General features: G+C 38.5%; 2 protein-coding genes across 4 annotated transcripts in view; both read left to right on the forward strand.

Annotated features, from left to right (window-relative positions):
- Positions 1–8,336, forward strand: part of LOC127950898 (ubiquitin carboxyl-terminal hydrolase 33) — a 31,431-nt gene extending 23,095 nt beyond the window's left edge. For both annotated transcript variants that reach the window (XM_052548291.1, XM_052548292.1), the window contains 12 exons: positions 106–278; positions 1,076–1,146; positions 1,349–1,382; positions 1,466–1,511; positions 1,982–2,162; positions 2,470–2,596; positions 3,827–3,996; positions 4,422–4,503; positions 4,592–4,700; positions 5,481–5,583; positions 5,755–5,823; positions 7,160–8,336. In XM_052548291.1, the coding sequence (XP_052404251.1) occupies positions 106–278; positions 1,076–1,146; positions 1,349–1,382; positions 1,466–1,511; positions 1,982–2,162; positions 2,470–2,596; positions 3,827–3,996; positions 4,422–4,503; positions 4,592–4,700; positions 5,481–5,583; positions 5,755–5,823; positions 7,160–7,317 (1,323 nt within the window). In that variant the 3' untranslated portion in view covers positions 7,318–8,336. The remainder of the gene's footprint in view (positions 1–105; positions 279–1,075; positions 1,147–1,348; positions 1,383–1,465; positions 1,512–1,981; positions 2,163–2,469; positions 2,597–3,826; positions 3,997–4,421; positions 4,504–4,591; positions 4,701–5,480; positions 5,584–5,754; positions 5,824–7,159) is intronic.
- Positions 8,337–9,070: 734 nt separating this feature from the next.
- Positions 9,071–24,150, forward strand: part of LOC127950877 (ZZ-type zinc finger-containing protein 3-like) — a 30,288-nt gene continuing 15,208 nt past the window's right edge. The window contains exons 1-5 of one of the 2 annotated variants that reach the window (XM_052548236.1): positions 9,071–9,285; positions 17,169–18,648; positions 22,880–23,018; positions 23,127–23,274; positions 23,940–24,067. In XM_052548236.1, the coding sequence (XP_052404196.1) occupies positions 17,234–18,648; positions 22,880–23,018; positions 23,127–23,274; positions 23,940–24,067 (1,830 nt within the window). In that variant the 5' untranslated portion in view covers positions 9,071–9,285; positions 17,169–17,233. Of the gene's footprint in view, positions 9,286–9,631; positions 10,165–17,168; positions 18,649–22,879; positions 23,019–23,126; positions 23,275–23,939; positions 24,068–24,150 lie in introns of those variants that run through there. The other variant, XM_052548235.1, reaches the window with a different exon arrangement.

The following is a 24,150-nucleotide window of genomic DNA, read 5'->3' on the forward strand; positions in this document are numbered from 1 at the left end:
TTTTGCAGTTCCTTTAATGGCTTTTTTATTGTTCATGACAGTAGTTGCAGTTACAGATTAGCATTTTAAATTATGCTGCTCTGTTATTTGTCCTTCCTTTCTCAGGTTTCGGTGACTTTGGAGAACTTCCAGGACATCTCTCTGCCCATCCCAGGGAAAGAGGACCTTGCTAAGCTGCATTCTTCCTCCCACCAGACAGCTCTAGTCAAGGCTGGTTCGTGTGGAGAAGCCTACGCTCCTCAAGGCTGGATTGCATTTGTCATGGAGTATATCAAGAGGTGTTATGCTGACTTTTTTTTGTGAGACTGTAACCTTGTGAAAAAGTACACGGAAGCATACTTTTTAAAAAAAGAGCTGCGAGTAAATTAAAATATATTATATTTTACATTAAGTTAAAATGCAGTTAGTTGAATTTAAGTATGTGTTTTTGACCCATGCAGTAGGATTGAAGTACTTTATTTTGAAGTAATTTCGTAATTTATTATTCTATTACACTTGAAATATGAATGTATTGATAAGCATCTATGGTCAACTAAACTATATTTAAATCAATTCTATTTGAACTTTTTTATTTGCAGTTACACTTGTTTTAAATTTAAAATATTATATATAATATTTCAACTTTCATTATAATGTTAAAAAACACACTACATTTAAAATTATAAGCAATTACATGTACTTTAGTATGTTACTATGTATTGCTTTTAAGCTTGACCGTACATAAAATGTACTTTATAGTACTTTATAGTAAATTGACATTACTAAAAAGCTGTACTGAAGTCTGTTAATAAAAATTATACTCTTAATAGGGTATTTATTTAATTAATTAATTCATGTATATTACTATTATTTTTTAATGTATACTTTTAGGATTTCAAGTACACTACAAATGCACATTCAATACAATTAGGTGCATAAGGGTATATATTAAGTGCTACCCAGAGTCATTATGTCCAGAAAGTCATTTGCAAGTATTTAAGCATGTATATATAACATTGTATCATTATAAAGAGACTAAACATGTTTGTTTTGAATGATTGACTCTCACTGTTTATTTCTGCTCATTGATTTTCAGTTGGTTCTGGGGGCCTGTGGTCACGCTGCAGGACTGTCTGGCTGCCTTTTTTGCAAGGGATGAACTAAAAGGTTTGACCCTTTTTTCCCTTCCTTTCTCTCTCAAAGCGTAGTTTCAATCAGTAGGACCTATTGGATAAATGATTGTGCTGTTTTGAGTCTCAGATCTAGAAAAAGAAGATGAATATGGATCTTCATGGCATTTGGTGTTAATATTTAACATATCAGTAGTGTAATTCTTACTGGTTGTGTGTTGTTGTTGTTTTTTTTTCAGGAGACAACATGTACAGCTGTGAGAAATGCAAGAAGTGAGTATGAACTTGGAGAACTTATTGAAGATGATGGTTGCAGAAATGTAAGTGTTAATGTGTTAACTCTTTGGTTGTTTCAGGTTACGCAATGGAGTCAAATTCTGCAAAGTTCAGAGTTTGCCAGAGGTAGGTACACAGATGAGCTATTGAGGTTATTACACAGGGTTAGGCACCACATTTGTATTTTTCAGAGTTTGAAAAGACATCAGATTTACAAAGGAAGTCTACAATGTATTGGCCTTGTACCAAGTCTGTCTGAAAGGAACACAAAACCTGGGCCTTTGAGCAATAATAGTAATATAATGGGTAATAAGGTCTGGTGAGTCATCTGTTTCCTACATCCAGTGGATTTATGTTTGGAGTGAGACTAAGAATGCCTTCAAAATAATATCGGCCTCCGTCTGTCTCGTAAATATGCTCAGGGACCTGTAATGGCAAGAGCAGCCATCTTATGGGAGTCGTTAGATCTGCTTATTCTTCAGTACGTCTTTTTACTGGGCCACCATGATCAAAAACCTGCAAGGCAGGTTTTTATTGTTGGAAACCGTCTGCAAAATGTGATTTTCTGCTTTGTTGAAATTCTGCCTCCCCAACAGATTCTGTGCATTCATCTCAAGCGCTTCAGACATGAACTTATGTTCTCCACCAAAATCAGCACTCATGTGTCCTTCCCTTTGGAAGGCCTCGAAATGCAGCCCTTCCTGGCCAAGGACTGCTCCGCCCAGACCACCACCTATGACCTGCTGTCAGTCATCTGTCACCACGGCACTGCCAGCAGTAAGTCTTCTAGACCAGGGAGATGGTCATAAATCTTGTTTTCTTACTATAAATTCATGTATTATTTGCATCAGTTACACTAAGTAATATAAATTATTGTTTATATATTTTTTTGAAAAAAAAAATGAAACATTTTAGAAATAAATGTAATAAGTTATTGTGATTTTATTTTACATTACTGTAAGGGGTTTCAGGTAGTGAAAGTTGTTTTATATTAATTCCATAATAGGCGAGTGGGAACAGGAAATGATCGATTCTGATTGGAACACAGTGTATTAGTTATTTTTAATGTGATTTTTGCTTTAAGGTGGCCACTATATTGCCTATTGTCGGAACGAGCTGAACCAGCTGTGGTACGAGTTTGATGACCAGAGTGTTACTGAGGTGCCTGAGTCCTGTGTTCAAAACGCTGAGGCATATGTACTCTTTTACAAGTAAGCCCATTTACAAACCAAGATTTAATTATAGCTCCTAAGCCTAATTCTATTAACGTCCCTCATATAACCTTTAAAGCATAATCTTTAAAATGATATTATAACGTGAATATATATGATATAATAAATACCATATTTTTTGGACTATAAGTCACACTGGACTATAAGTCGCATTTATTTAGAACCAAGAACCAAGAGAAAACATTACCATCTACAGCCGCGAGAGGGCGCTCTATGCTGCTTAGTGTAGACTACAGGAACACTGAGCTGCATAGAGCGCCCTCTCGGGGCTGTAGAGGTTCATTTCTCTCGGTTCATGTCAAATTAATTTTGATAAGCCGCACCTAACTATAAGTCACAGGACCAGACAAACTATGAAAAGAAGTGCGACTTATAGTCCTGAAAATAAGGTAACTGTCAATTTTGGCAATATTTCAGTTGCGTTTGTATGTTCTGTATTTTTCGGACTATAAGTCGCACCTGAGTATAAGTTGCATCAGTCCAAAAATACATCATGACGAGGAAAAAAACATATATAAGTCGCACCGGACTATAAGTCGCATTTATTTAAACCCATTTCTCTCGGTTCATGTCAAATTAATTTTGATAAGTCACACCTGACTATAAGTCGCAGGACCAGCCAAACTGTGAAAAAAAGTGCGACTTATCGTCCGGAAAATACGATATATATGCGTGTGTGTGTGTGTGTGTGTATTCTCTTTTTAAAAAAATATGTTATCCTAAACCTCTTATATTCAAGATTTTCTTTTCTTATTAAAATAAATTAAAATAAACAGATAAAAAATTGAAATAAATTGATTGATTTAAATAAATGGATAGAAACTAAGTATTTAGTTGTATTTATAATTCTATAGTATAACTGGGTCTTCATGGCAGAAACTACACAGATGGCATCTGAATTTTATATATATATATATATATATATGTATGTATGTATATATATATATTTTTTTGCATAGTTTCTCATAATTATGTTTGCCTATTGATTCTTTTTCCAGTATTTCCTGGTATAGTCATGAACAAACAATGATTTATGATGCAGCTGTTTTGTAGATAGAAAAGCTCAAGGTTATGTTGAGCAGGAGAAACGGCCTTGAGTCTGACTGTAAATCTCAGTGCTGTGGTGAAACGTTTTGACAGTTGGTTAAATGGTGCTGATGTCACTTGTATATATGTGTGTGTGTGTGTGTGTGTGTGTGTGTGTAACAGGAAGAGTAACGATGAGACTCAGAAGGAGAGGCGGAAGGTGGCCAGTCTGCTCAACATGATGGAGCCAAGCCTCCTGCAGTTCTACGTCTCCCGCCAGTGGCTGAACAAGTTCAAAACCTTCGCTGAGCCAGGACCCATCTCCAACCATGACTTCCTGTGTCCCCACGGAGGTGAGGTCCACTCTTATAACGATCTAGGCATTTCCCACTTGTGTATATATATAATTACAGATTCCACCAGCATTACAAAAGTCAAGTGCTTCCACATCTTTTCCACTGATTATGTTTGTTTTTACTCGCTTCCTCTCCTTTTTTCACTTAAAAAGTGCAGTACGAGGTCAGCGAATAAATGCAAATCTCTTCATAAAGCATTTTCATCCCCTTAATCTGATTTGTGTGAACTGAGTCAAATGAATTCGAAGGAAAAGATCTTACAGAGGAACAAAGATATAAGAAGTTCCCTATGAATTATTTATAAATCTTCTTGCATGCTGTTTCATGTTGACTTTCAGGGGACAGATGCCCATTTTTTTGTCATACGAGTAGGAAAACGAATTATCTCTTGGTTGAAACCTCTTGTTTTTCTTCTTCAACAGGAATTCCACCAAATAAAGCCTCGTCTGTTGACGATCTTGTTATGATGCTTCCCCAAAATGTATGGGACCATCTGTATAGCAGGTAAAACATTGTTAATTGCTCTTTTCATAACTTCCAGTGGAAGTTCAGTTTCTTATTAAATGCTAATTGGTGGCTCGTTGTCTAATAGGTATGGAGGCGGCCCAGCTGTCAATCACTTGTATGTCTGCCACACCTGCCAGAATGAGATCGAGAAGCTGGAAAAACGCCGCAAGAATGAGCTAGACATGTTTGTTCGGGTAGGAGCCGCAATCACATTCTAGATTAAGAGATCATTTAAGGGCCTTTCACATCGCAGGAATCTTTTCATAGTACCAGATCTTATTGTGGAGTTACCCACATTTGGGCATTTTCACACCTCAGGAACTAGGTGCGATTTTTAGTACCAGACTGCCTTTTTCGAGAAGCAAATTAGCTCCTACTCAAGAGCAGAGTCTAACCAGCACAACTGGTACTAACCGTGACGTAAGTAGACATTGATTGGCCAGACGCAATTTAAAATGCAGTGTAACATACTGTAAACATTGTGTAAACTTGTTTGGCAAGTATGATGAACATCGATAAATATACAGACTCTGAAGTGCGGGCAGTTGTTGCAAATGTAGCACTGCCGGTTGTCGTTGGAGATTCTTAATCTTCCTTTCCGTTCTTTCAATCGTTTTACGAATACATCGACATTCCATGTCCATTATTGTTAAACCCGCAAGACACAACAAAACACAGCTCCGATCACACCGTCCTCCATCCTCCTATTAACGTTAAAAAATTACAGAAAAGTAGTGCAGTATAATGCGAAAACACATTTTGTGTTTTCTGTGCCTTATAGGAAGCAGTAACTTGTGTAAGCCATAGACCGCAATGTAGCTGACTAGGATTTGGAAAAGAGCTTCTGTCTCAGTTTATAGTATTTTTGTTTGGCTGCAGTGAGTAGGATGATATTTTATAAAGAAACACTCAGGTAATGGTATCTCTCCATGTTTTTTTTTCCTCTTTCCCCATCTTTTCTGTCCTTCATGTAGCTCAATAAGGCGTTTCAGGAGGAGGAGTCTCCTGTGGTGATATACTGTATCAGCATGCAGTGGTTCCGGGAATGGGAAGGCTTTGTCAAAGGCAAGGACATTGGTAAGTCATTTCTCATCCCTGCTACTTCAAAAGTATCTGAAAGTTTGAAATTGAATATTAGGATTATGTTTTGCAGTTGTTGATGACTAAGGAGTTCTTGAAAAAATTTATTATCGATTTTGTTTGCTTGTTTGTTTGATGTGTTTCTGATGATGATCTTGTATCTTTCAGACCCACCAGGACCAATTGATAACTCCAAGATTGCTGTAAATAAAAATGGACACATCACATTAAAACCAGGTAATGTTTACCATCAGGATTTTTTTTTTTTTTTTTTTTTACATTTGTCTTTTTAAGTCACCGTAAAATTCATAACCCTTTTTGCTAAACTGAAAAACCAAAGTTTTGTCATCATGTCATTCTAAACCTCGTAAAAACGTAAAAAAATATTTTCTTTCTTCTATGAAACGTACAATAGTGTTTAATGTTGTTCATTTTTGAGTGAACTGTCCTTTTAGTAAAGTAAATCAGGCCAATATTAGCTTTACGTTTCAGATATAGCTGCACAGTAATGGCTAAAATGATTAATTAATCACAGTTGTTATATTTGAGAAACGTCTTTTTTAACATTTAATTGATTCATTGCACTTTCATATAGGCACAAATCAAGGGCATGTTAGCTCATATGCACTTACGCAGTGTTTATTTTACTTCATCTAGTTCATCAGTTTATTATGTACATCATGAATGTTAAAGAAACTATACACGACGTTTTGTATATTGTGTGAAAGAACCAAAAGCCATTCATCTTATTAGATGTCAGTGTTCTATAAGCTGATATTTCAAGGTAAAAAAACAGTTGCTTTAACATACTCTGTAACAGAACCTTGAAAGCTTCTCCAAAACTAAAACCATAAAATTCCTATTATTGTTTAAAATTATTCCAAATCTTATTAAAAGTAATGTTCACCTAAAAATTTAAGTTGTCATGGGCCCATTTACTCATGGGCAAGTTGTTCCAAACCATGGTCAAGGTCCAGAAACATAGCAAGGCCATTGTTAAAATAATCCATGTGACATCAGCAGTTCAACTGTAATTTTGTGCAAACAAAAATAATGACTTTATTCAACAATTTGTCTCCTGCGAATTACCCTGGCACCATTTTGGAGAGTATCCACCGAACATAAACAACATATGCTGTTCAGTGTCAGCATCACCATGTGGATACATTGTTTACGTTGTCAACACTTTGATCTGAATGTAAACAACTTATCCGCATAGTGATGCCGACACTGAACAGCATACGTTCAGATCAAAACGCGCATACGTCATGATACTTTCCAAAATGGAACTAGGGAGGAGATTTAATTTTTGAATAAAGTCATTATTTTTGTTTTCTTTGCACACAAAAAGTATTCTCGTAGCTTCATAAAATTAAGGTTGAACACTTGATGTCACTTGGATTATTTTTTACTATGTTTCAGGACCTTGATCGTGGTAAAACCCTTGCTGTATATGGTAGGGTCAGAGAGCTCTCGGAATTAAAATTCAGCAGTGTACCTGCTTGTTTCAAGTACTGATCATTAACACATTTGCTCAAAAAACATGGGTTTTGCTTCATCCCTGCTTTAACAGGTGCCGATTCAGGTCAGATATCTGAAGAGACCTGGAACTTCCTCCATTCCATTCACGGAGGAGGGCCGGTGGTGACCGTGCGGCCCAGTGTCAGCCATCAGGAGACCGAAACTTCCCAGGCAGAGGAGAAGATCGAAGTGGAGACACGCTCCGTGTAGTTGTGCTGCGATGATGCTGGACCGCAAGGGGGCTGAGAAACACTTATTATTTTGCACTTCACTCTTGCTTTCAAGCATTCGAGCAAAGGACCTTACAGCTGCAACTCAGCATACACACTTCTCCCACACTCTATGTACCCTTTATGACTGTTCTTTATAGCAGATGGATGGATTAATAGTCCTCCAGTGTGCTTTATATTTGTATATATCGTGCATATTTCCTCTTGACACTAGAAGCCAATTAGACTCAAGATGCAGTTTCCCCGTCCATTAATGCATTTGATTTCTATGTGCAACTGTGTTCATGATTTTGCTTCGCCCAAACCAAATGGCCCATGATTTGTGTACACCGAAAATGAATTCCACTGCATCTGTAGACCTTTTTGAGGCACTGCCTCAATTAAGAAAGTGAAAGAATATGTTGTCTTCGTGGATGAGAACTTCGATGTTTTGGGTATGAAGGGATACTAAATGCTACGTAGTCTCAGGAAAGAACATTTTGTTTTGCACTGTACTGTAGATTCAAAAGCGTGCATGCTTCAGCTCTGATGTTCGATATGTATTTGAATGTACTAGTACTTCAAGAACACACATTTCTGCACTAAATGTTATTTATTCCAGAGGGGTATGATTATACTGGTATTCATGGATGTTTTCTTTGTTCGGAAATGATTCGACAAACTAAATCTAAGCAGAATGCACGCTAATAGGAATGATGTGGCACATTATGCTGGCAAGAAAATCAATCCTCATTTTTATTTGTGTTGCATAGGGTTGCATGGAGAATTGGAGATGCAAACAATAAGGCGCACATTTGAACACATCGAAGGCTGTCTTGTTTAAAAATGCTATGTAATAGAAAAAATCAGATCAATTAAATCCTGCTGCCTCACATGTGTACATTCAAGACATTATTTAATGTATAAAAGGATGTGATGTCTTTTTTCAATATTAATTGTCCGCAGAGATGAAAAATGTATCTGAGTGGCTACTATTAAATCAGAAACTTATGCTGTCAATATTTGTCATCATTCCTATGTTCTGAAATGTAAGATATTAATATTTGTTATATTAATATTTGTTAAATTGTAAATTTGTAAATGGATACATTTGAAAATAGAAGAGGAAGCTTGTTTAAGACATTTTGAGAGGAAAAATAAGGACATATCCACCCTGGTTCTTACTAACGTAAAGCGTCCAGACTTTTTTTTCTCTTGGTTCTCTGTATTTCGGTTAACCTTATGATTTTCTTTACTGCAAAAACAGTAAAAATCATTGTGCAAGGGACTCCCATCCATTTTAAAAGCAATTTATATTATTTTGTATAAAAAAATTATATGCTGTAAAACATTTGTCAAAATATTGTTCTGAAAATATTAGTTTCAATAGTTACATTTATTATCTTCATTATGATACTGTACTGTTAGAAATTATATTTATATACTTATATTTATGAAGAATAATTTATTTAAAGATGTTTTTCTTTAACATATCCATGGTCCCCATAGCACTCCTGGGGGACCCCGATTTGAAAACCCTTTGTAGAAAATGCTTATAAATACAGTAACAGAGATGACACTGTATTAAGAGCCATTCTTTTGATCGTGAAATTAATTCACTGACCTCAGCCTGCCTGACATACAATTAAAGTAGTTTACTGGGCCCTAAATAGCACTGATGCAGTCTAGGTATTATTTCCACTCATAGACAGATCAATAGCACATAATAGTGCATTCTTCAGTACAATATGCTGCTCATCATCAGGCTGAAATGCTCGGTCAGATCAGTGCTGACAGCAGAGCTCTTGAGAGCCGGTCATTATGAAAGCAGCGAGCGTGTGGGCCGCGGCTGCTGTCCTGTACAGTATCGCAGTGAGCGGGATTGTGGGATTCACATTCACAGCGGCACCGAGAGAGAAAAAAAACATGGCTGCTGCCGAATGTGCAGCAAACGATTTGCGGAAGTGAGGTAAGTGTAATTCTGTAGCTTCATAAACCCTTTTACATTGAATTATCCGTCACTCAAGTCCAATTCCCCGACTTCATCTCGAAGTTAAAGCAGGCTCTGCTTTAGGAACCGCTCCGATTGTAGCGGTTCGAGTGGATTTGATGGGCAAAGTTGTTGCGGCTGATCAGTTGTGAATGTTCACGCTGCCCCCGCTCCTCTGCACAGTTCCACGCTAGCCTGTTAGCTTCCACATTTAGGCTTTTTTATCTTCAAAAGCCATTTACTCACCTACTCTGCTGCTTGCGTTTATTTGACACCGGGAAACAGCATTTCTCCCGCGTTCGTTAACAAGTGTTTTGAATGAGCGTTAAATGGGGTGCGCCAAATTCGTTAGCATTAGCATGCTAAAGTGAGTCTATCATCTTTATTAGCGCTCTTAGCCAAAATGCTAATTAGTGGCTAAGTTGTGGAAAAAATAAACCGAATTGTTTGTTTCTCGTTGTTGCGTAGCTGTGTACACAATGAATATGCTGTGTTATTTGTAGCGCGAAATTAGTGAAATTGCGCATCCTGTCAATGCAGTAGTTAGCAGGTGAGCTAATAAAACCCTGCGGACACATTTGTTTTGTTCAGTTAAACGGTTAGTTTTGTCTTGAAAGCATATTTTTTAATAGGAGATTGTATGAGGTGTGTGGAGCAAACGTGTTGCATTAGAGATTAATTCAGAAGTTTAGCTCCACTTGGAAGTCACCGGAGCTGGAGAAACTTGCACCGGGGTGTCTGGGGGGCAGCCGGGCTGTACATCATGCCGAGCCGCGGACTCGGTGTTGCCGGAGAGGCCCGTTAAATGCAGTTGAAGGAGAAAATGTTTCTTCTCACGCCTGTTCTATATAAATGACGGTGAGTTAATAATCTGCATCAGTGCTTAAAACCCCCTGCCAGGTTTATTAGTGCAAACCCGTTTCTGAAGAATACATCACATTCCGATAACAGGCTTTAAATAGGGGTTTATCATTTTTCAATCACGGAGCCAAACTGGGTTCTCCGAAACCACTGCGACGAGCAATTTAGAAAACGTGCTGAGCTGCACAGAGGGCGAGTGCTTCCCTCCGCGTTGTCATTTGGACGGGACTAGAGTGTTGGGTAATGATAGTTCACGGCGAGCACGTGTCAATTTAAAGTTCTTCGCCACGCGCGCAAGCTGTACGACTATTCAGGAAGTTTAAAATTCTTAACGCGTGCGGCGCAAGCTGTTTTTGTACAGTCTATGGGCGTAAGGGGCAAGCTGCAGAATGACAACGTTATATTTCAAGTCCATTAAAACAGTCCGAGTGAGTTGGAGGGCAGTTGGTGGTTATCTCGCCATTCTGGGATGAGCTTCTGTTAGCAGCTGCCAGTGGCTGAAGTAGTAGTGTCTGTTCTTGTTTAGACAAAATATGTGTCGATTATACTGTGCCCATTGTTTATTTGATTATTTGGATGGGGGAAAAAAGCCAAATACAGTGATTTTTACTAAAACATTTAAATCGGTTTCTTCCAAAATTCCACATTCTGTCCAATGTTATCAAAATGATAAGACATTTAAAGGCATTATGAATGTAGGCTGTTTGCTAACATCATGTGCAAAGGGAAAACTTAAAATTGACTAAACTTAAAAATCACTAAGTTACAAATATAGAAAAATGAAAGCATTGACTTTTACTAGGTAGGAGGGATGCACATTCAGTAATCAGATACAGATAAAGTATCACAGTAAAGATTACATTAATATGAACGCATTGGTGAGAGAAATTGCGTGTTTGAATTAATTCTGCTTGGCAGCATCTCTCTACCAGTAGTGAAACTGTGGGATTTAGTTATTAAGAAATGTATGCTTGAACTTTCAGTTTCTTAGCTTATTGAGAAATCACAGAACTGTGTTGACAATACCTTTCCCATTTAATTTCGAGCACCCAATCACACGTCTTGTGGAGTGCTTTCAGAGTATGCATTTATTTGTCTGCTTAATTGTTTAGAAGTGAAGTGTAAATGTAAAAGTCCTTCAAAGATTTCTTATCCTGTTACACCCTCTATAGGAGCAGTGACAAGTTGACGTCAAGTTTAAAGCTTCATGGCAGAGCACTGAAGTCGATTAGTCGGTACAGCCCCTAGCTAGCATTGATGTCATTGATGTGCTGTAAACTAACAAGATGAGCCGTTGTATACTGACTTAAAGGTGCTGTAGGGAACTTTTGTAAAAAAATATTTTTTTACATATTTATTAAACCTGTCATTATGTCCTGACAGTAGAATATGAGACAGATAATCTGTGAAAAAATCAAGCTCCTCTGGCTCCTCCCAGTGGTCCTATTGCCATTTGCAGAAAGTCATGCGCTCCCGGTAAAAAACAACCAATCAGAGCTGCGGTCCGTAACTTTGTTTGTGTTCAAAATGTAGAAAAATGAACATAATAAGCGAGTACACCATAAATCCATTCTCCAAACCGTGTTTTTAGCTTGTTCTGGGTGCACCTTTAATAAGTGTTTATATAAGGACTATTTTAGATTGCTTCGGGGCTACCGCTGCGGACTAACCCAGTACCTTTGTGATTCTTCATAGACATAAACAGAGAGAAGTAGCTCCGGCTACAATGTTCTTCCGCAAAGCGCAAGCAGTTCTGTTTATTAACCGCTAGTGCATCAAAAGTTCCATACTGCAGCTTTAAATTTCATTCCAATTCAGGAAGACTTGAAATATAAGCTAGTGCACAATTCATAAAGACTACTTCACCTATCCTTTTATAGTATCCCCTGTAAAATATGAACCGCACACTGGTTTGGAATAATATGAGGATACATAATGTGTGAATGACTCTTTTTACTTTTAACTGTTCAGGTTTGTCTTGGGACAATGCCAGGTGACATGAAGCGTCCCCATTGGCTGTCATAAGGACAATAAGAGCCGCTGCACAGATGGGCTGCTGGGGTCTCAGTGTGTGTTTAGTGTTAAGTAATGCAGGCTGCAATCTGGAGATTCTGGTTTTGTTAAAACTGAACAAGGACTGGCATCTATATTTGTAATTCATTATTTTTTTAAGGTTTTGAGTTCAAATTTATTAGCAGACTTTATTCCAAAGAGATATATATCTATTGTCGTGTTTAACCTTGCATCTAGATTTTTTGTTTTGGAAGTTTGCCCATTTCTTGAGAAGCACTGCTTTAATAAAGTTGATCCTAGTGAATTTTCAGATTTTTATGCTATGAAATGATTTGAACATGCTGTTACATCACCCACTGTAGTCTGTTATTTAAGGTTTTACTTCTTTATACCAGGAAATGCAACCTAACCTTCGCTTACTCATATTTGAGTTCCCAGATAACCTCATTTTGCACAAATGACTCATGTTAGAAGGGTTTTAGCGTATGTGATGACGTTAGTGGGGACTTCGCCGTTAACAAGAGTTTTTTCCCTCTTAATTTACAATCATGATCAGTATAATTGTCCTTCAAAAAAATCAGATCAGTAAATTGCAATAAATGAGAGGACAGGGAAAAGAAGACAAAGGTTTCCATTATATTTGAAGTATATATTTAAGGAGAAAAACAAAATCTACATAAAATCTATTAAATCCCCTGCTGATTTTGTAAGTTTGCCCACTTACAAAAAAAGAAGGGTCTTGTAATTTTTAAAATAAAATGTAGGTTTATTTTAATGTATAGAGACAGAATACCAACCAAAAAAAAAAAAATCCAGAAAAGCACATTATATAAGGATTAGATATTTATTTGCATTTCAATGAGTGAAATGGGTATTTGATCCCCAAGCAAAACTTGACTTAGTACTTGGTGCAGAAACCCTTGATGGCAAACGCATAGGAAAAGCGTTTTTTTTTTTTTGTTGTAGTTGGTCACCAGGTTTGCACACATCTCCGAAGGGATTTTGGTCCCCTCCTGTTTACAGATTTTCTCTAAATCCTTAAGGTTTCTTGGCTGTCATTTGGCACCTCAAAGTTTCGGCTCCCTCCACAGATTTTCTGTTGGATTGAGGTCTGGAGACTGGCTAGGCCACTCCATGACCTTAATTTGCTGCTTCTTGAGCCACTCCTTTGTTGCCTTGGCAGTATGTTTTGGGTTATTTTAATTCTTGAAGTCTTATCCATGACCCATCTTCAGTGTTCTGCCTGAGGAAAGGAGGTTCTCGTCCAAGGTTTTACAGTACATGACCCAGTCCTCAATCTGGAGAATTCATCCTGTACCCTTAGCAAAAAAACAGCCCTAAAGCATAATGTTTCCACCTCTGTGCTTGACGGTAGGGTTTGTGTACTCAGGGTCATAGTCAGCATTTCTCTCCCTCCAAATACAGCGAGTCGAGTTAATGCCAGAGAGCTCAAGTTTGGTCTTATCTGACCATAGCACTTTCTCCCAAGCCTTCTCTGAATCATATAGATCAGTGCTTCCTCTATATTGAATCGACTTCCATTCATCAGCTTTACTCTTGCGCACAGTTTGCACTCTGCTTGCTTGAGTTGCTTGACCCCCTCTCCATAATATCAGGTGATTATAGGTCACATATTAGACACTTCTTTTTTTTTAAAAAACAACAATAATAATATTTATTTTTCGATGTTAATGAAAGTGACAACAAAAAACAGCCACATCATTAGGAAATCCTTGTGGGGCTGTGCCGGGGCTAAGCAAGTTTCTGGTAGGGTCTTAGCCCCATCAAGCTCCCCCCTAGCACCGTGCAAGGGACAATTCTACTGTCCCAATATTCTTTCTTGCTGGCCCCGGGCATTTGGGCAGTTCTTGTTGTTGAGCCCTGAATGGACAAACTTACAAAATCAGCACGGGATCCCAAAAACCCACAGTAGCAGTTAAACTGACATGGGTAGTAATGGAAAATAATGTTTTCTAATCATTTTGGTGCTTTTAGTATTCAGGCCTGACAACACCCCTTCTGTCTGTTTTCTGTCTCGTTTTTTTCATGCATGGTCAAATCACATTAGACACTCACCAGGAGGCTTCAGTGGAGTGTGAATATGGGATGAGTGTAAGACTGTCCTCAGGTGCCTCTCATTTCTCAAGCAAAACTAACGTCAGGGGTGTGAAATCTTATTCAGAGCCTCTCATGATTCAGATCACACTAATGGTACATGGCAGTGATTGTGCAGACTGAAGAATGTGGTGTGGTCTTTAGTGTCCTTTTTAGTGTGAGTGATCTAAAGTTATGGTTTCATAAAAACTGTTAGTTTTTTCTTCTCCCTTCAAGGACAGGCTGTTTGGAAGTGTTCTGGCTGTAATAAAACCTAAAATTATCCTTTTTTTTTTTCGACAGCATAGGCTATGTCCTAGATGTATCCTCTTGCACGGCCTTAGCAGAAATGGAGGCATTGAGAAATTTGATATGGTGTAATCTAATTTGTCACACTTTAAGCCTCTGTTTGACTTTAGTACCACACTAATTGTTGAGTAATGCAGACGACAGTACCAGCCCAGTGCTCCCTTCAGTCTCCTGTGAAGCTCCCCCAAATGAAATGTGGTTTGTTTTTGCTGCTGCCTTGCAGATTTGGCGCATTTCACTGTTCTCATATCAATATATCATATTCTGTAAGCACTGGTCTTTGGACTGACTGCTTCATTTGTCATGCCCCGGGTCTAAAATTAGCTTTTTGCACACATGCCCGTGGCTGGTGAATTGAGAAATGTACAATTAAATGTTATTTTGAGTCTTGTATTGTTCGTTCGTTCTTTCTTTCTTTCGTTCTTTCTTCCTTTCTTTCTTTTTTCAATTAATAATTGGACTTTTAAAACATTTAAAGGAATACAAACACAAATAAAGATATTTGTAATGAAACTGGAGACATTTCTGTCCCACAAATGAAAGTCCATTTCACAGAAATTTGATGTTGAAAAGTCATCAAGCCATTGTGAAAGTAATCCGTACGAATTGAGTGGTTTAATGTAAGTAATGATTAGGGATGTAACGTTTAACCACAAGCCGGTTGAAAAACGATTCAAATATGTGACCATTAAAATCGGTTGAGGTGCTAAACAAATCGCGGTTCAATTAGGTTGAGTTTATATGAATGTATGCCTGAGGGGAACTTATTGTCTTTAGAAAAGTTTAGATGGTATTTTTTCGGTCTCTGTATAATGTATATTAAAGTTCATAAAGCAGCACTAATTTGTTTACAGCGGAAACCAAGGAAACGCTTTAAGTGCCACCTGCTGGCAGAGAGTCAATCTGTGTTTAAAAAAAAATTTATTGGGAGTTTTCCTCTGAGGAATACCTTTCTGTTTTTCTTAGTTGACCACTTGATTTGAATCAGATGTAACACTAAGGATCCGGGTTTACACAAATTTATTTGCATTCTGCTCCATCTTGCCCAGTTGAGTGGTCAAACCTTTCAAAGTGTACTCTGTTGGCCATGAGTTTGTTGCATGGCCATTTTGGGTGTTTGGACCTCTTTTCTAAGCATTAAAATCACTCACGCAAGTCTTCATGGACATATGTGCTGAAATCACTGGATGGTTCTGTTAACAAAAATCGGAGCATAGCTGTATACATTGACTTGAAGACACACAATATACTTTGTCTTAACGTTTAGATTGTTATAATTCAGTTTACATCATGCACATTTGCAGTCCCTAGAGTTACCAGCCAACTTGCATTTTTGGTGCTAAATCATTTTTACTTATGGACTTTATTAGAGACACCCATGATCAGTCTTTCAGGACTGAAGGTTTGTGTTGTATTGGCCATTGTTGAAAAGCACTATATAGCTCAAATAAGAAGCAGCTTAAATACAGACCATCCCCCGTCACATCTGCAGCTCAATACACCCGGGAAAGTCTAGAGAGCACATGTGTGATAAGTAGATTGATAGCTTGTGGGAAACTCTCAGATAACCTCTTGTATATCAAACGCATCTATAAAATATTTGATAACTGTAGATCATAGCTTGCCCATAGGTTGTTATTGGTGTATGTTTGACTTTGTTTTACCCAACCCAAAGACAGTGAGAGCAAGAGAGAAGAACTTGCGATAAGGATTTTCCACTAAAATTGTGCTCAATAAAGATCTATTGTGAGAATCTTGTTAGTGATATTTGCCTAGAAGTCATTTGTATTGCATATATTGCATATTGCATAATTGTCCAGCTTTCTAAGGATGGTTGATCTGTGAGGTTTTTCAAATGAGCTAAATATCTTTGTCGGGCTCTTCTATCTTGAACCAGTAAATAATTGCATAGCAGCGCCTTGGAATTGTGGTTACAGCTTTTGCACAGACATCACTCATTTTTTCTCCAGAAATCTAGTTGATATTTTTTTACTAGCATAAAAAGCTATAAATAAAGACGTCCCTTTCCTTTTGCCGTTGAACTTCTGCTTAGAGAAATTCCAGATATTCCATGAATGCGCTTCATTCTTGACACATAAGTTATTTTCTTCCAGGCTCTGTCTCAATCCTCTGTGAAAGAACATCCAGAAAACAGATTAGCTCACATCTTTAAACTTCATCTTAAATGCTTCTTTTACCTCATTTTTCCATATTTGTCTCTTTGGTCCATCAAGTGTTTATCATTTTTATTAAATCATCTTCATGAGGTTTTTTTTTTTTTTTTTTTTTTTTAAATGACACAGAGTTGAAGTTATCTAGCAGGCTAACAAATACAAGCTTTTACATAAATAGCAAGAATGATTTGTGATTGTCCCAGAAGCTTTGGATAGAATGAGTTGAAGATTATAAACGGGAAACTGTATGTTACTCTGACCAGCAAAAATATGTTAATGGATTTATAGCTTTATGATTTATAGCTGTTTTTCTATTTCAGCTTTTTATTGTAAGCTCTAGGAATAGGAAAGTCTCTAATCCATTTAACTTCAAATCTGAATATGTAATTATTCTCTCGTCGTGTCCCTCAGGTGCCCACATTCTGCTGCTGAGGAGAGAGCACCACGATGAGGAGACAGTAGGCACCCACCATAGTATGGCCGCATCCCGCTCTTCGCGCGTCACAAGATCATCAGTGGGGATAAATGGATTGGATGAGAACTTTTGTGGTCGAACACTCAGGAACCGCAGCATTGCCCAGCCGGAGGAGAGCTCTCCGCCTCCTGTGCCCAGAGCCCGCTCGCCCAAGAAGAAGCAGGACTGTCAGCAGCACCAGCAGATCGGAGCACAGGTCGGAAAGGTAGCGGAGAACAAGGCGGAGGGTGAGCCCTTGCCGTCCTACGGAAAGCGCGGCTTGCCGAGCTCGGATAAGGAAGAGACTGACAAATCCGACAACTGCGAGCATCCTAGGGCTGGGGGTGGGCCGGAAGCCTCCCCTGCTCTGAAGAGAGCCAAACGTTGCCCCCGCTCAGGTGAATCGCAGGGGGTTGAGGAGGAACCTTCTCTCAAACCGGAGAGCCCTGATCCCGCTGCACCGAAGGAAAATGACGAGGGTGCCAAAACGAACGTGTCCTCTGACCCTCCGCTCAGCCTCGACAAAGAGGCAGAGCAGCAAAAGGACGGTCCGGTGGAGGAGATCGGCCCTCTGCCGCAGGCCGGCGAGAACGTCAAGGCCACCAATGGCCTCATTGAACTCCATAAGGAGAACTTGGAAGTTGCAGCCTTACCTCTGGAGCCCTGTGCCTCCCCTGCCATGCTTACCAACAGTCCTTCACTGTTAAACGGCAGCCAGGCTGCGCCCTCATCCCCCGACCCTATCGTGCCTTGTAGATCCCCTCATCCCAAGCAATCCAATGAGTCCGACAGCCCTCAGATTGACTGTGAGAGAAACTGCATGCTCGAGGAAGCTGCCGAGGCCTTGTTGTCCCGGGAACCCGAGATGGAGGTAGAGGTGGATGTCGTAGGGGATGCCGGCCAGGCTCACGATGAGCTAGCAAGAGAGGAGAGCACCAATGGCAGCTTTCAGGCTGAACCGCAGGACCCTTCTGACAACTGCTCGAATATCTCAGGAGAAACGACGGTGCTGACTGCCTCCCAGCTGCCTGCAGAGCCCCCCTCCTTCACAGAGCTTCAAGAACACCGATACACTCTGAGGACTTCACCGCGCCGCGCTGCCTTTGGTAGTGGGCTAAAAGCCAGCTCCCCCAAACCCAGTTCCCCACACATAGACAATAGTTCACTGAAGGAGGAGTCCACGCCGGTTCCTCTTTCCTCTGAGGACACCAGCCATAAAGACCTACCCCACCATGCACTGGGGCTTTCTAGCGAGGCAGACAATGAACTCTCAGAGAAAGCAGGTGTCAGTGGAGAGGTTGGCATGTCGGATAGTAGAGTGTCGAGATCCACCAAAGAGCTGCTGGCCGCTCAGGCTGAGGAAGAGGACGAGGAAGAGGAGGATCCAGATGTCTATTATTTTGAGTCTGATCATTTGGCTCTCAAACACAACAAAGAGTATGTTCAGGTTTATGCTATCTGGTCTGAAGTCATCAGTTCTGGTAAACCAGTATGTGCTTTGTCCTACCCTTTTTTTATTCATTAATTTGAGTTTATGTTTATGTTACTATTCCTCATATTGAGGGTTAATAATTTGAACAAACCCCGAACCAAAGTATGAAATTTTAAAGGCATTTAACTACATCAGGAGGTGCCTAATTCCTGGAGATCTAGATACCTGCAGACCTCAGTCCCAGCACTGCTCCAACGCACCAGTCTGTAATTATCAAGTGCTACTGAAGAGATGAACTAGCTGGTTAATTTGTGTTTGATCAGGGTTGGAGCTGAACTTCGCAAGATGGTAGCTCTCCAGGAAACAGGATTGGTTACCCCCTGAATGGACCACATCTAAGAAACAGAATATCATAATCTTTAACTGGTGGGATTCTTTGTCCTTTTGCCAGAAGCAAACTTAATAATTATATACATTTATTTTGTATAGCACCTTTAAAATTGCTTTCTCAAGGCGCTTTCCAAGAAAACTACATAAGAAAAAAAACACAACAATAAAATACAAGATATAATAAAAAGAAACAAATAATTACAAAATCAAATAAAAGCTTCCCTAAAAAAGGATGTTTTAAGCAAGGTTTTAAAAACAGCTAAAGAATTAGCAACCCTAATGTCAGTTGGGAGAGAGTGCCACAATTTTGGGCCATATGAAGAAAAGGCCCTGTTACCCCTGGATCGTAACCTTGTTTTGGGGACAGCTGAGAGACCGTGCTGAGAAGAGCGTAAATTTCTAGTTGGCCTATAAGATGTTAAAAGATCTGCCAAATACTGTTGAGCGAGTCCATGCAGAGCCTTATATGTAAGCATTAAAATTTTAAAATCTATACAGTATTTAACAGGCAGCCAAAACAGGAGTTATATGGTCGGCAGCCTTAGCCCCAGTTAAAATTCTAGCTGCTGAATCCTGTAAATATTGCAATTTGTTCAGAGAGGTCTTGGACACTCCAATCAGGAGAGCATTGCAATAGTCAATTCTTGAGAAAACAAAATAATTAATAAATTTTTCAGCAACAGAAAAGGGCAACATTGGCCGAATACGTGCAATATTTCTTAGATGGAAAAAATGCGGTCTTAACCGTGTTCTGGACGAAAGGCTTGAATGACAAAGCGGTGTCAACGATAACACCAAGATTTTTTAATTTACTGTGTAGCTCTAGGGCAGCACCATCAACTGAAAGATCTATTAAAGCAGCATTTCGCAGTTGGTGGGGAGAGCCAAGGAGCATAACTTCAGTTTTAGTTTGAATTTTTAGCCATCCACATCTTAATCTCAGAAATACAGCTGGAAAGATGAAGGACATCCACAAATTGACCAGGTTGAGAATGTATATAAATCTGAGTATCGTCAGCATAGAAGTGATAGCTGAGGTTAAGGGATCTTAATAGCTGACCAAGAGTATAAATATAAATACTGAAAAGCAAGGGACCAAGAACTGAGCCCTGTGGGACACCAGTACAGACAGGGTCCACATCAGATCTGAAACTTCCTAAAATGCCCTAGTAGCATCTACATTACTTGTTCTTAGCAGGGGCAAGTACCACTAGTACTTTTTAGGTCTTACTATTACAGTTTCAGGAGGTCTCTAACTTCATAAATCAAATTTCCTATTATCAAAATGTAGAGGTTTACTTTAAAAGTTGCCGCAAACTGCATTGCTTTAACTTAATGTTGTTGTCATAACCCAGAAGGTCAGGTTTTTGTCTTATCTGCTCTTATTATTAGGCTTGTTTTGTCTTTGTAGTTTTCAAAGTGTTTGTGCCTTGTAATTTGAATAAGATGGCCCAGATAAACATCTTAGGGTTTTCCTGCTTGACTCTGCATACTTGTTTTCTGAAGCATAATAGTCGACTGCACTAGCAGAAAATGAGCAACAGCTGCTGTAATCTCCAGGACGGTGGTAGGTTATAAGTGATGGAAGGCCTGCTGCTGGTGGACAGGTTGTCCTGGGTCATGCTCATTCAGCGTGTACCCATCTCACAGTGTGAGTGAAGGCATCAGGAGCAGCCAACTGGATTGACTTTTCAGTCAATACCAATGAAAAAAGATTGCAGGAGGCCTATCTGAATCATTTATCTTTTGTTGTTATTTTAATTTGAATTTTTTTTGTGTGTGTGTTTTACATTTAAATTATACATAAATTAATGCAGATGACTTTTCTTGAAGAAGCAAATGATACTAGAAAACTGGTCACCACAAGGCCAAGTGGTTTTAGTTGCTAGGATCTTGCTAGTTCTTTAAAGCATTGCTGGTTGCTTTATAAGATGTTGTTCTTGATAATCATTTATATGAGTAGTATTCTACAACAAGCCTCAGATTTAAGGTCTCTAGTGATTTGGAGGTTTGAGGTTAGAAGTTTGTTGAAGTGTGAAAATAGTGATAGTGATTATAGCCTTAACAAGGAAGGCACTACACAATAAACATGCTCACATTGGCTATTAACTTGAAAAGATGTATAGGTATAGTATTTAGTGCATGTTAATAATTGGCGAAGTACAGGTTAAAATGGCCCGTAGCCCATATCACTATATGTTCGTTTAGTTCTTGTTCGTTAGAGCAAAAATCTGGTCTGCTTTTCAGATGGTTGACCCATAGGTGGCAGTGCATTGCCAGCCATATGTCAGTTTTGGGCGCATTGCCACAGTTGGCTGCTTTCCCCAGCCTGCAGTGCTACATGCCTATCTTCATTGTGCATCTAAATCGAGAGGCTGTTAACAGCTCCTCTGCGGTCTAAGTTATTAAATGGCTAGGAAATTGAAGAAAAACTACTCAGTTGCCCTCAAGTAAGACAACTCAAATGGAGCAAGTCCTCTAAATGAATTCTTGTTGAGATTGGGTGCTTGCTGTCATCAGTTGGTTTTCATTCATGCCATGTTAGGCTAGATTGATTATACAAGGTCTGTTGAGCTTTTGAATGAGATTACTTCCAATCAGTAGGCCGAATCTCCCCCTTAGAAGACCATCTTTGTCTAATTTGCCCTTTTTTCTTATCTGCCTCTTTTTTTCGTGTCCTATTTGTGGATCCTTTTTCCCTGAGGGTGTGCAGGGAAAAGGTCAAAGCTCTGTTATATTAGAGGCATACAATCCTTTTTTTTTTTTTTTTTTTTTTTGTGAGAGTTGAGATAATGAAATTGTTACGTAACATGAAGCTAAAAGAGAAAAATTGGGATTTTGGTTACACTTTATTTGAGTGCACTTGTTATATTTTAATTATACAATTAAAGGGATAGTTCACCCAAAAATGTATTACTTAGCCTTATGTTGTTCCAAACCCGTAAGACCTTCGTTCATCTTCGGAACACAAATAAAGAGATGCGTGCGCATGTAAAACATAAACAACATTCATTATCTTGTTTACTTTTCTGGTTTACTCTCCAAAATGCCAGAGGACGGTAACTCTTTAAATTTAAATTGTTATTATTATTGTTTTCTTTGCACACAAAATATTCTTGTAGCTTCGTAAAATTACGGTAGAACCCCAAATGTCACATGGACTGCTTTACCGATGTCCTTGCTATGCTTCTATGTATTGATCGTGGTAACATCATTGCTGTCTATGGAGGGTCCGAGAGCTCTCAGATTCCATCAAAAATACCTTAATTTGTGTTTCGAAGATGAACCAAAGGTCTTACGGGTTTGATTTTCATTTTTTAGGTGTACTAACCCTTTAAGTACTGGATAATAATTAACAACTTAATGTAGGGTTGGAATTAAGATTAGGGTTGTTGCATGTAATTATGCAGAATTTTCTGTTATTACACATGTGACAAAGGGACTGTAAAATAGAGTGTCCATGATTTTTATATGCAACAAATGCAATATATCGTGAAACTACCATTTTAACTTTGATCTCCTTAGGCGAATATAACTATTTGAACTTTAAAAACCTATCCCTAAAGGGGTTACAAATTTTTAAATTAGTCAAACTATCTTTGGGTACAAGCAGGAAACCTAGTTCCTGCATGTAGCAGTCAGTCAACACCTGCCCACCTTTTGGCCAACAGGAAATATTTCTGTTTATAGGAATGTTTACAAGGACTTTTAGTGAAGTATGTGGTTGTGCTGCACTACATGTAAATAATGAATAACTGCTGAAAGTTTGATGTTTAAATACATAGCATCAGCTGTTAATAATGTATTGCATTTCTGCCCTTCCCTCTCCTCTGTCCTCTACATTAGTTATCAGAGGTTGCTCCAGACCATCAGTGTACTGGAGGCCCAGCGAACCCAAGCCATCCTGGACCTGGAGACACTGGCACGGCATCAGAAGGAAGCCCTGTCTGACCCCATCTCCTTTGTGGACCAGCTACAGAAACAGGTACAGAAGCTTTCTCTGGGACTTCCATTGGTATTGTGTGAAATACCTGCTACTTAGTCCTGCATTCTGGCTTCTAAGTATGTTTTTTATCATCTGCTTTTATCACAGGTGGAGATGGGTCTGCCTCGGCCCCAGAGAGTAGTCCAGCTCCCAGAAATTGCATGGGACCAATACACCTCAGGCCGTGGCGACTTTGAAAGGGAGTTCTGTGACAAGAAGCGGAAAACACGACAGTTGCAGTTAATCTTTGACAAAGGTGTGTACCTTTTTGTGTGTGTGTATAATTCAAATTGCCCTCAGGTCCAACTTGGATAAGGACCCAAAAATACCTTTAAAATGCATTTAGCAACTTATCTGAAATGTCAGTATGGCTTTGTGCATTTCTCAAAAAAAAAAAAAAGAAGAAGAAAAAAAAGCTGTGATTGGAAAAAGTTTGATGGTTTAATGATGAAATAGATGAAAATTGTAATTATAAAAAAAAAATATATATATATATATATATATATATATATATATATATATATATATATATATATATATATATATATATATATATATATATATATATATATATTGCATAAAGTATTGTATAAAGTTTTTTTTTTTTCATTTTGCAGGGAAATATTAAAATATTGATAACTCTTTAATTTAGTAAATATCATCATCATAAAAATAATTGATGTGGTTAATAAATAATAATTTATAGGCATATTGACCATCACAAATGATTGGCTAAATTGTACAGCCCTTCAAACAAGTAAAAAAAACAAAAAACAGAAAGAATACAATAAATTAATGCTTATTATTTATTTATTTTAATTACTTTAAAGATTTAGTGGACCCTTTTGGGTATGTCTGGTCAATGGCAAATGCATGAACAGGAAGCATGCCGACATTAAACTGCTTATTGTTTTTCTGTAGTGGGGTTGCCTGCTCGACCAAAAAGTCCTGTGGATTCCAAGAAGGAGGCTGACTCCTCATCTGTTTACTCCTCCTCCCTGCCATCAAGTGATGGTCCAGAACACAGCATGTCCAGTAGCAGGGCTCAGGTAAACTCAGATTAATTCTTTGTACTTCTCGTCATTTGTATTCTGTCACCATTTACAGCTGTCTTGACTATAAATCTGCATGT

This window comes from Carassius gibelio, chromosome B2, assembly GCF_023724105.1.
Source record: "Carassius gibelio isolate Cgi1373 ecotype wild population from Czech Republic chromosome B2, carGib1.2-hapl.c, whole genome shotgun sequence".
Taxonomy (NCBI): Eukaryota; Metazoa; Chordata; class Actinopteri; order Cypriniformes; family Cyprinidae; genus Carassius; species Carassius gibelio.